The sequence below is a fragment of the Micropterus salmoides genome, unplaced genomic scaffold (genome assembly GCF_014851395.1).
Source record: "Micropterus salmoides isolate LMB-PRFRI ecotype aquatic unplaced genomic scaffold, ASM1485139v1 Ms_hic_scaffold_14, whole genome shotgun sequence".
Lineage (NCBI taxonomy): Eukaryota > Metazoa > Chordata > Actinopteri > Centrarchiformes > Centrarchidae > Micropterus > Micropterus salmoides.
In genome coordinates, this window is record NW_024040485.1 from 5,251,193 (window position 1) to 5,263,802 (window position 12,610).

Sequence of the window (12,610 nt, forward strand, 5' to 3'; positions counted from 1 at the left end):
TGTTTATTTTTCATGCTTATTGGGGGACTTTGTCCTTATCCAAATAGAGGGTCTAAGGATAGATGGGGTTGGGTGTTTGCCTTACAGATTGTAAAGCCCCTTCAGGCAAATCGTGATTTTTTATATTGGAGCTATATAAATAAAATTGACTTGACTTAACAAGTGTCAGGCTACATAATATTACTTCCATCTTGTCTCCTGCCTTTATTCCTGGATTTTGGCCAATAAAGGTTTTCCCCCCCACTATGGTCATATGTTAAAATTAACCAGAGAGATTAGCCCATCCTTCAACACATGTTTGTGTAACGGCATGTTAGTCCTGGGGGATCTTCAGTGCATATAAGCCTATTTTATACTTTAGACTTCTTAGCTCTTATCTAGCAGGTTAGAGCGTCTGTTTGTGTATGTGTGTGTGTGTGTGTGTGTGTGTGTGTGTGTTTGGTGTCAGGGGTTGGTTAACTGACCTGGCTGTCATGATCCTACCCAGCGGTAGACTGATTGGATGGGAGGGTTTTGTGTCACTGTTTGCTCTGGTTAATGAGCGGAAGGAAGGTGAGCCAATACAATACACACACTGTCAACAGAGGAACACTGTCAGAGTCTGTGTGTGTGTGTGTGTGTGTGTGTGTGTGTGTGTGTGTGTGCGCATGCTGTCAAGGGTGACTGCTTTAAGCCTCACATCCTACCTCAGGCTGATTAGTAGTTGGTCTTTAAGTAAACACACAGCTAACTGCAGAGGAATCTAACCTGTGGAAGGAAGGAAGGGAGGAATCCTCCATCCATCACTGACCAGGAGCAGCAAAATGGACACACATGACAGGGAACTAAAATTCCCCCTGGTCATTGCCATAAAAGTATGAGTTCCTCTCAATAATGAGACACTCAAAAGTAAAACAAAAAAAACCCACATAAAACAAACTGCTGAGAAATTAAACCTGAGTTTCTCCTTCAGCGTCTCCTGGTCAAATTAAGTTTCTCTGTGTTGTAGTTACAAGCTGTGTTAAGTGAGTTATTCATAGACCAAATTACGTTTCCAAAGTCTGGACCATCTATGCAGTGGAATCATTCCATATTCCAAAAACGGATGCATAGATTTTTCTAAAACTCTCAATATAGTTATTATTTATACTCTGATTATTTATTCAGCCAGTGAGAACTCAGTGACAGCAACGTTCCCTCCAAGATGAAGAGTGGCGTCTAAATGTGTGTCCAAACTAAAGGAAAGTAAACATCTTCAAAAGTCAGAGGGGCCTCCATGTCCTATCTTGAAGTCATACATCAGATCTAATTACACTCTCTTCTCCAATACACACATTAAGTTTTAAATCAACTAAATTACCCTGGGGACAGATGTGACACTGTTTAAATATTTATTTAAATGATAGCTTCAGAAAGATATTCAGGGGGGACTTGTGGGTCTCAATGAAAGTGAGCCAGGTTGGTTATTGGCGGCTGCAGAATGAATTGGGCAAATCAAGACCTGTTTTGAGGAGATGACTGTAAAGCAATGTCATTTGTACAGGAATACATTTGGCAAGTTTAAAATGTAGATGCCAACAATCTCTTATATATATATATATATATGTCATAATTCAACATGTTTACTTTGTTGTGTTATTGAAAGAAACCTTTATGTACTTACTTACTTACTGCTCTGATTGGCTGTCAGCCCTACAGGCTGGATATATTTTGTGTTGTGCGTCCCCACAATGGCACATGTCAGTGTCAATCAACTCAAATTTAGCACATTATGTTAAAGGAAGGACAGTAGAGTTTGAGAGTATCACAAGGCCAAACTTCCCATGAGGAGGTTACAAAGACAAACATTTCAGAGTTTCACAGCACGCCTCAGTAACTCTGTGAAAACCCCCCTCCCTTGGCCTTCTTTCTTTGGCGTCATGAACTTTGAGAGCCCTGGGAGAATCAGGGGGGAAAGAGAGAGGTAAGAAGGGAAGTTAGACAGAGGATTGGAAGGGTGGGCAGCTTGGAGAATGCAGAAATTGACTTCTAAACAGATGCAGTAATTCCATTTCCACCCCTTTAAATTTGGTATGCAGGGAGCCAGCGCGTAACCCTATACCCACTATCGGCGTTGCACACAGAAGGCGGGAGGCGTAGCCGACAGTTGGTGGCTGGGGCCTGAGAGTCTATCAGCCTTGTTAATCAATACGGGTTCCACTCTGATAGACAGCGATTGGTGTAACTGATGCTCACTCTGCTATTCTGTTCGCCCTGGTGGGAGGAGGAGGCACCTGTTTCCTACGACTTTCACCTGCGGTTCTCAGCTTGGCTGGAGACGGCGGGCCCAGCGTGAGGCATCTGGATCAGCCCCAGAAAGTCCTTGCATGAACATGTGAATGTCTGCAGAGTCTCATTCCACCATTAGAAGATGTTCATCTGTTCAGACAAAATGATGGCTGGTCTGAAAGTAAAGCTAAGTACTGAAAATTGTTGACGTTGTGAGCTGTCTAGAATCTAAAAGCTGCACACAGCAAGATTTTTATGTAAAGATCACAAATGAGTATTTCAACTTCACTGAAAAATTCCATTGAGGTAACATTTGAACAAGAAATAGAGCCCTCTGAGAAAAGGTATGATTTGGGGTTTTCGAGATAAAACTAACTAAACTTGACAAAGGGAACCTAATCAAGGATGTAGAACTTAGTAGTAACACGTCCCTACCAAAGTTCAGTGATTACTGGATTGCCCCTAGCAATAATTTTGATCAAAAAAATTAAATAAAACCACTATTGTCCATCAGTATCTACTCATTTTATTTGGTACACAAACAACTCTTGTTTTCTACTACAAATCTAATATGTTTTTTTTTAGTATTGAACGATTATGTACCCCCTAATATGCCTCATAGTGGTTTGGCCCACTGCCTACCTTTTTCAGACTCTCAGCAACTTTATTTATAAAACATTTTTTAAAGATCCGCCCTTGAATCTAACCACACGTTTATGTGTTCGAGCCAAGAGAAGTTACAGATGAACATTGCCGTGATTATATGCAACCATCTTTTGTGGCATTTGCTTGCAGTATCTGCATATTTGTGAATGTACTTGTGAGGAGATGGGAGATGTTGACTGTTTTGACATAGGGCAACTCAATCTCACACCTTTGTGAATACAAATAGTATATTGCTTTTAATTCTATGTCAGACTTTTCAGCCAGGTGTGTATTGGTGCCAATAGGAGAATACAGGGGGTGCTGGGAAGTTGCAAAGAAGTTACAGGGAAGTATTTGAAACTCAATTTATAATTGTTTTTGTGATTGCCAGCTAACTCAGCACCCTTAAAATAATCTTTTCACAATACATTCCACCCAGCTGGGAGCCCATACTGAGCTAAAACAAGCATCCTTTAGTAAATATTGGAGTTTGGGGCAAATCAGTTCTGATAAAACCTGTGCACTGGAAACACTTTGCTTGTCAGCCAAACTGTCCCAGCTTCTATTGAAGCTGATGAATCCAATCATTCATTCCAAGAAGTGTGAATGACTTTAATTAGTGTTATCACAATGCTGCATCTGCCCGTGTTAGCTTATTTTCTTAAGGCTGAGCCCTGAAACTGTTTATATACACACACACACACTGTCCTGCTTCACAACATTGGCACCAGCCTTAAGACAAACAGCCCCCCCCCCCCCCCCCCCCCCCCCCTTTAGACCAAGACAACCCCCTGCTGTGGGCTAACAAGACCACATTAACCTCCTTTACCACACACATACACATTCTCCCTCTGTTTAGCCATATTCTCGTGCTGTCACATATAAGCACGTGGACACATTTCCATTCATTATTTCACACATGCATCCAACTCTGAGGCCACATGCACATTTTTGCACATTGTCAGATTCACAGAGGAGACAGGAAGTCGTTCACTTCATTGGAGGGTGAATGACGGACAGTCTCAGTGCTCCCTTGTGGCTTTCAGAAGCATTTGCCAATAAACGTTGATACATAGGCTTTTCATAAACTTTGCAGCAAAATTAAACACCGGGGTTTCAGTCAAAAGACTTTTCTGAAGGGATTAAAAATCTATCCACTCGTATTTTTTACAGTGGTTAAAACCATTTCTTTCTCCTCACTACATTTGGTAAGAATTCACAAGAACTGGGAATGAGAAAATAAAATCTAATAATCAGATTAGAATATAGACTTTAAACTATAACAGTGATTCTGAAAGTAATTTACTGCATCTTTCTTTGTAAATGTCAGAGCTGAAATTTGGAATAATGCGACTGCTCTGAGTTGAATTTACATTCCTTAAAACATAATTTTAAAAAAAAAGGAACAATAAGTACAACTGAAAATGAGAAATAGAAGATATGGGGAACTTTTAAACTTGAGTATTTTTTCATAATAACATTTTTAATTTTAAGTAAACTGCAGACACAAAATTCAGTATTTTACAATCAAAATTAAGAAACTTAATCAACGTTTATATCCAGATGACTTGCAGTGAGTATGCAGACATTCAGTGTTGTCTGGCATTATGGCTTGTCATCTTGTCATACTCTTGAATTAACCATTTTAAATTTTAAGAACACAAACACATGGACACCGTGGACATGGACCCATACTTTTAGGACAGCATTTCAATTTTTCCCTTAAGCACATATTTGCATCGATAATACTATGATATATTCAGGCGCATCCTGCATCCTGCCAGCATAGTAAGTTGGATTGGTTTATGTTAGTTTACTCCCCTCTGTCTGCATCCCTAATTACATTTCTTTCTAATGTCTCTATTGTATTATAACTACCCCTCTCTTTCTTTGGAAAAGGCATGGAGCCTATGTGTAGGTATGTGTGTGTGTCGTTGGGGGGACAAACAGGGACAAAGTGATTATAGCCCTTCCTCCAGGGTGCACATTTTAAACAAACACCTATAGAAGGAACCCTTGATTGACTTATTCTCCCTCCCCGCCCATGCAGGAGGAGTGTCCTCTCTCCTCCCGTATAAAACCCAACGCACGCACCAGTAGTAAAGCATGCATAGAGAGACGCGGTGCTGCTACACCGACACAAAGGGAGAGACACACTGGCAGAATCCCAGACTGTGTGTTAGTAAACCGTTTGTTTTGGGATAACACAGATACTCCAGACTATCAAACTATCTTGCGCTCTAGTATGAGTTCAGCAGCATCCCTGGATTAATCGGACTTGCAGCCTACTTGCAAAGCGCAAGTTCGCTGGCACTTTATCGAGGACGAATCGCGCACAGAAAGAAACGATGGAGAGGGCCAGCCTGGGATGGTGCGTGATGTTAACACTCGTCCTGCACGGTACGAGGTGCATGGCGGCCAAGGAGCTCCAGTGCCAGGAGATTTCCGTACCTCTGTGCAAAGGAATAGGCTACAATTACACATACATGCCCAACCAGTTCAACCACGACACGCAGGACGAAGCCGGCCTGGAGGTGCACCAGTTTTGGCCGCTGGTGGAGATAAAGTGCTCCCCGGACTTGCGCTTCTTCCTCTGCAGCATGTACACGCCGATCTGCCTGGAGGACTACAAGAAGCCTCTACCGCCGTGCAGGAGCGTGTGTGAGCGGGCCAAAGCTGGCTGCGCTCCGCTGATGAGACAGTACGGCTTCCCGTGGCCAGACCGGATGAGATGCGACCTGCTGCCCGAGCAAGGTAACCAGGACACGCTGTGCATGGACTACAACCGGAGCCAGACCACCACTGCTTCTCCAGTGGTGGCGAAGCCGACCAACCGGCCCCAGAAGCCGTACAACCCCAGGAAGAAGAGCGGCTACGGTCGCGGCATCCCCGGGAAACACAAACCAGCAGCGTCACCGTGTGAGCCGGGATGCTTCTGCCGTGCGCCCATGGTGCCAGTGACCAGTGACGGCCACCCGCTGCACAACCGCGTCAAGACAGGACAGATCCTGAACTGTGCCATGCCGTGCCACAATCCCTACTTCACCCAAGAAGAGAGAACTTTCACCGCCTTCTGGATTGGCTTGTGGTCCGTCCTGTGTTTCATCTCCACTTTCGCAACTGTGGCGACTTTTTTAATCGACATGGAGAGGTTCAAATACCCAGAGCGCCCCATTATATTCCTCTCAGCCTGCTACATGTTTGTGTCCATTGGATACATTGTTAGACTGATTGCCGGGCATGAGGAAGTGGCCTGCAACAGAGAAAACGGCGCCGAATACATCCACTATGAAACCACGGGTCCTGCGCTGTGCACCATCGTTTTCCTGCTTATTTACTTCTTCGGCATGGCCAGCTCGATCTGGTGGGTGATATTGTCCCTCACTTGGTTTCTCGCCGCAGGTATGAAGTGGGGGAATGAGGCCATCGCCAGTTACTCACAATACTTTCATTTGGCTGCCTGGCTCATCCCCAGCATGAAATCCATCGCAGTTTTGGCTTTGAGCTCTGTGGACGGAGACTCCGTGGCTGGAATTTGCTACGTAGGCAACCAGAATTTGGATAACCTGCGAGGTTTTGTTTTGGCGCCGCTGGTGATCTACCTGTTCATAGGTACCATGTTTCTGCTGGCCGGGTTCGTCTCGCTGTTCAGGATCAGGAGTGTTATCAAGCAAGGTGGCACCAAAACTGACAAGCTGGAGAGGCTGATGATCCGGATAGGGGTTTTCACGGTTTTATACACCGTCCCAGCCACTGTCATAGTGGCGTGTTACTTTTACGAGCAGCATAACAGACAGACGTGGGAAATTACGCACAACTGTACTTGCATGACGGACCCCAACAGGCAAAAGCCGGACTATGCTGTGTTCATGTTGAAATACTTTATGTGCCTCCTGGTGGGCATCACTTCAGGGGCCTGGATCTGGTCCGGGAAAACCTTGGACTCCTGGAGGACTTTTTGCACGCGGTGCTGCTGGGGGAGTAAAGCCTCAGCGGGCTCCATGTACAGTGACGTGAGCACGGGACTGACCTGGAGATCCGGGACGGCCAGCTCCGTCTCCTGTCCCAAACAGATGCCACTGTCCCGGGTTTGAACAGGGTTGTTATGTCATTTGACACTAGAGACTTCAAACCAGCGCGAATCAGCTCTTTCTGGGGAGAAAGTGGCACTAATTTTAAATGTTTTATTTGGTTAAATTGGTTTGGTAAATTATTCGAGGTGAGTCACCAAATAACCAGTTTAGATGAAACTATGGCCATGAGCACTACCCTAATGTGAACCTTTTTGTTTTTGGAATCGTGGTCATGTTTGCTCCGTTGTGCTTATAAAAGTTAGAAGATCAGTTTGGACTTATACTTATGGAAAGTGTTTCTTCCTGGCCTTATCCAAATGACATCCATGGGTTTGAATAGAGGGAGTTGGGTAGGGGAGGGGGTGACTAATTGTGTTGGGATTGTCCATCAGCGTGTAGTAATTAGCACATTAATGAGCGCCTAATGGCTTCTCTTTAAATAATGAGACTGTCAGCAGCAGAACAATGTACCTGGCACCGAAGAATGCAGAGTCTTATCTGGGCTTAATTGAATGCGCACAGCTGACAAGATCCCCCTTGTCGATAGGTTACATGGTATAGCTGAGGCACTTCTTTTTACTGTAAAGAACCGCTGTGTCTTAAACATAAGATTCATAATGAGAATGCTCTGTTTAAAATTGGGCCATCCCTCGGCTGTTTTTCTCCACAACACGGATTTACTTTAATCAATTGCCTTAATACTGTCTCATACGGGTTGCATTAGCGCATAAAGTGTATTTATATAATTATTGGTGTACATATGTTGTACATATAAAAATTTACGAGATTGTAAATATGTATAATTTCCACTTTGATAGAAGATTTTATTTTGAGAATAAAACAATTTTTATTGAATTTTTCCTCGTGCGTCTTGGTCATTCTTGCCAAAACTTTGTTGTGAGACTGGACACTAAATGTTTTTCAATGTGTTGTTGTAATGCATGCTTTAAAAACACAATCTGAATGGTGTGGACTGCCGTTCTGCCTGGTGTGGCTGAGCGCACAAGCTGATAGATCTCAATGGCTGAGTTATGACAGAAGTCCATTTATATTTAACAATAGTTAAACGGCAAGTTACAACTTTTATAAAAGTTAACTTTTAGAACTTGCCATCGGGCCCACGTGGATGTGTAAGCTTTATTAAACCTCCCAGGTGTTGAGGATCCACATGCTGTGAGACACAACATCGGCATGGCAATGGGGGCACTACAGGTGGTCTTCTCAGATTAATGCCCCCTGCGCTTTAGTCTTGTTATTAACTTTTGTCCTCTATTAAACCCCTGATCCGGGCTAAATATGTCACGTTTTACATGAGCCTGTTTAACACATTTAGAAGTCTATTAACTTTTAGCAAAGCTGAAAAGGCCACCAGAAGCGACATTTTGTTCAAGAAAATCATCGGAACAAGTGAAAACAAATCATCTGACCACAGTGGCAAATTTCCAAAATTTTAGAGCAAATATCTGCTTCGCCATACATGGCAATAAATGCTCGTTGGCGTTTAAGTGGACTGTTGAGGTTGAGATGGATGCTTTACAAGGTAGAGATGATCAGGCCTATCATTAAGACCTCAGTAAGGAGGGACAGACAGTGTAACTGCAGGCTGACACACTCTATGTCGCGCGTAGATGTAATTATTGCCGTGCAGTGGGTGGTCCATTTAGCGTGACAGTCTGTCTGTCAGTATCATCACGGAATTGGGGTTCAGGAAATGTTAAACATTTGTGCGTAATGACTGCAAATGGGGTCTGTTCTTGCCACTAATGTGGGAAAATACTGTATGTCTTCAAATGTTTTGAGACTATGCATAGTATTTCTAAGTTCAATTCAAACTCAAATGACATGAGTGATGTGCACAACAAAAGCTGATGCGCTCCAACCTCTGGAGAAGACTCCACTGAACTCCACAAGGGTGAAAGGAGACAGATGAAGTTGTATTATGCTGCCACCTTGTGGTAAAATGAATACACACTGACGGACCACCAGTGCAGCACACGTGAACTCAACAACTGAATCTACAAAGTTTATTTAATGTAGCGTTGAGTCTAAAAATATTCAGTTTTATATTCAGAGCTACACATGAACTATTCAAATACAAGACTCCAGGTTTTTTATGGTTGCGCTGATGCATTGAAGTAACATATTCTATATCTTGTGCATAAAAAAAACAAATAAAGCCTATACTATTTGGGATGTTTGAAAAAATGAGGGAGCCAGAAATTAAAGACTCGATGCCAGTGATGTTGTACATTTATCTTGGCTTCAGGGTTAAGACAACAAAACAAATGGGCATTTCTGTCACTAAAGGACCAGTTAAAATGGCCCATTTTTTCTGTGCGTACCCAATTAATCGTGATGGAACACAATATACTGAAGTAAACCAATCAGTTATTTCCATACCGAGGTCTAATTGTGACAACTTTGACATAGGCCACATTTGTCTCCCTCTATAATTACATACATCAAATTAAGAGACATCAGGCCCTGTTTGCTCTTTCTAATGAGGACAAATTGCTCTGCCACTGCTTGTTAACCATGTGACTGGTTAGATTCCTTGTCCAGTGGTGTGTATGTGTGCGTTTGTGTTGTGGCAGGGGGCCCAAAGCAAAAGATCAACAGAGGAAATGGGTTTAGGGGTTTGAACATAAACAAGGCGCTGACTTGCAGGTCCAGGAAGAGATCATCATGGAGAGACCCTATTGGTGAAATTCAGATAACCCAACTCTTCTTCACTGGTTCCAATTAGGATGTTTATGAATGGCACCTTTGTCTAGTGATCTAATTAGTTGTCAGACTGAATGGTTGGGAATAAATCATGTTAAAATGTCTGAATGACCTATGGGCTGTTTAAGGTCACATGCAGTGGGAGCCTATCGTTTCAGGATGTATACAATGCTACCTTTTGCTTTCAATAACAGCTATTGTCATGTCGTGGATGATTTACAGTGCAGTGTAAAACAAACATTTCTTCTAGGCCTAACTGACATGTCTGGTGATGGACAGATGACCTTACTGCTTTCTGCCCCAAAGATTGTTAGGATCAACCACTACACATGACTCTAAAGAGAAGCCAAAGAAAAGAAAATAATCAAAGTAAGAGAATATATTTAGTGATGTGCTGTTTTTGTCAAGGTAGTGCAATAACAGATTTTTCTTTTGCCTTTTTAAGGTAGTGGAATGAAGGTGGAGGCCTACACACCATAGACTGCATCAAACAGTTGTATATTGAGTTTAGGGAACTGCAGAGTTGGGTGATTATTCTCTGTGGGTCCATCACTACGAGCAAACCATTTCACATACTGGTAGTCATGTGATCCATTGTTAATACAGAAATACTGATTATAGCTGCTTTATTTTACAGGCTAAACATTATGAACTTTAGGAATGTTAGCTTACCAACGCTAGCTTAACATACAGTTAGCATGCCGTTGGGTTGGCTATTAGGCTAGTTAAGGTTTCAGTTATAGGGACTGTTGGACGTGTGGCAGTTTTGACCTGATGAAATGTCAGGAAATTGTCAAAGTCAGTAAAATACGAGGTTTATAAATAAATTTAGTTGGAATTTAAGATTCCTTCAGCTCACATGCTTGTGTGAAAAGTCATGCAGGGGGAGGGATGTAGAAGTGACATGCTAAAGGTCATGTAAATATCTTATCTTTTTCTGCTACTTATATCACATAACAGAAATCTTGCTCAAAGACAGTTATTAGTTTGAACTTAATCTTTTGGCTGACTTAATTCTCACTCCACTAATTTTACACACAAAGGTCGAAGGTCAGTTTTCTTGTCCCAAGGAGTCGAGTTGTGAAAGCAGTTGTGTCTTCTGTGACTCTTGATGGAGCTTTCTTATATCTGAGAAAAAGACCCCGGGTCGGCAGGATTATTTTACAGTTAGAACACTTGTGTTAACTGGGTGCATGGAGCTTGAAAACTTGAGCATTTAAGGACAAAATTCTATTGGGTTGCATTATGGAAAGTGTAGGATCCAATGGTTTTGGAGCGTCGCTTATACTAGAGACTACAAGTGTGGATATCGCCACCTCTTCTGTAGGCCTATCTCAGTAATCCCCCATCTATGAAAATGCCATAATAAGTCACAGAAGTGCCCCTTTGATCGAATACAAAGCTTATGAGTTTTAATCTGCTCTGTGAGGGTTGATAATCGTACCAAGGTTGTAAAATCAATTTAATTGGTGTTTTAAATGGCACACACAAGACCTTTAGCTTTCTCCAAGGTACAGGCAAGTCAAGGCTGATCTCAGCCCAAGCAGCCTTTCAGTTTCATATCCTTTTTATGGCGGTCGGCAGCCTATTTGCAGAAGTATATTCAAGATCAGCATGTCTTATGTCAGCCACGCTCCTTAAAGAACGAATCTGTGGAAAAGACGTCAAAGCAAAGACAAGACCTCAAAGCCATCCAGCCGTCCTTTGCACAAAACCAACACTCTTGGATCACTCTTTTTCTTTTCCACCCCACGATCCCTCTATCGTCAGCATCAAAGGAGAATAGAATGGATTTTTTGTTTTCCAAGCCATAGTCATCAGGGACACCCCCCCCCCCCCCCCCCAATTCATCTAAACTACAACCGCAGAGGTGAAGAGGATGCTGGGTAATCGATATTTTTGATGCCTCTGACATCTCCTTTGATGTGCTGTTGTGGTCAATGTTGAGTTTTTCTCCTACTTCTCAATCTCCTCCGTCTGTCACCCATGAGATGGGAGTATGCACCTGAAGAAGCCACAGACACATGACAGAACTTACACAATTCACAATTCAAAACTCTGGATCATTTCAGTTTCAGGTAATGCTCAGTCCTTTGGAAATAACTTGACAAGCATTGAAAATGTAAGTTTCATAATGTATATTGTATATTGAACTGAATCACATAAACAACAAGGCTTAGTCTCAAACAGGTATATGAAATGTTATATATTATCTTTTTAATTTGAAAATATTATCAATTCTTATTTTTCAATTATTTTAAAAGTTATCAAATGATTAACCCATCCCACCAGACTGTTTGTGGGATGGGGAAGTTTTATTTGTTTTAGGGGGGGGGATTTTGCCAAGGACACATAGCTTGCAAAATTGTTTCTGTCTGTGTTTTGCGCGTGAGAGTGTTAGGTTGACAAGTTGTCGGAGGCTCAGCAACAACAGACACATACTGTCACTTTAGGAACACTGTTTTGTGGAGATACGGGTTGACGCATGTCTAGAGTCGCCAGGTTTACTTGTCTGACCTCTTGACCTCCACCAATGACTGTACAATCCTCTCTCTGAGCACCCCGACCAACCACTGGCCAGCCAGCTAATGTTTCTGCATGTCTTTGCTGCCCCAAATACCACAGCAGAAGAAGAATGAGAAGCGCATGAGGCATGTGTTAGGTTCACGGCTACGCTGGGGCTTTAGGAGCTGTCATTTTTTTGTCATTGTCATTGTTTTGATCAGACAGGAGTGGAGATCTTTAAGTATTTTTGTTCAAGTCCAGGTATGATCTAGTTGACTGAGAATCTTCACAAACATCCTACATACAGGATTGTATCAACTGTAAAGTGAAATGTGGTCATAAATCACTTTCTGTATACTATAGGTCAAATGGTAGTGACTTGTTTTGCATTCTGAGTTAATATCAAATTATGGTAG

At 42.4% G+C, this 12,610-nt stretch overlaps 1 protein-coding gene across 1 annotated transcript; it reads left to right on the plus strand.

The window, feature by feature from the left end:
* Positions 1–4,659: 4,659 nt before the first annotated feature.
* On the plus strand, positions 4,660–7,820 carry LOC119901707 (frizzled-8-like). The gene has a single exon (XM_038717298.1). The coding sequence runs from the start codon at positions 5,241–5,243 to the stop codon at positions 6,984–6,986; it is 1,746 nt and encodes a 581-aa protein (XP_038573226.1). The 5' UTR covers positions 4,660–5,240; the 3' UTR covers positions 6,987–7,820.
* The last annotated feature ends 4,790 nt before the right edge of the window (positions 7,821–12,610 follow it).

Excerpts from the sequence above, each read along its gene's own strand:
- LOC119901707 (XM_038717298.1), top strand. The coding sequence starts at position 5,241 with ATGGAGAGGGCCAGCCTGGGATGGTGCGTGATGTTAACACTCGTCCTG.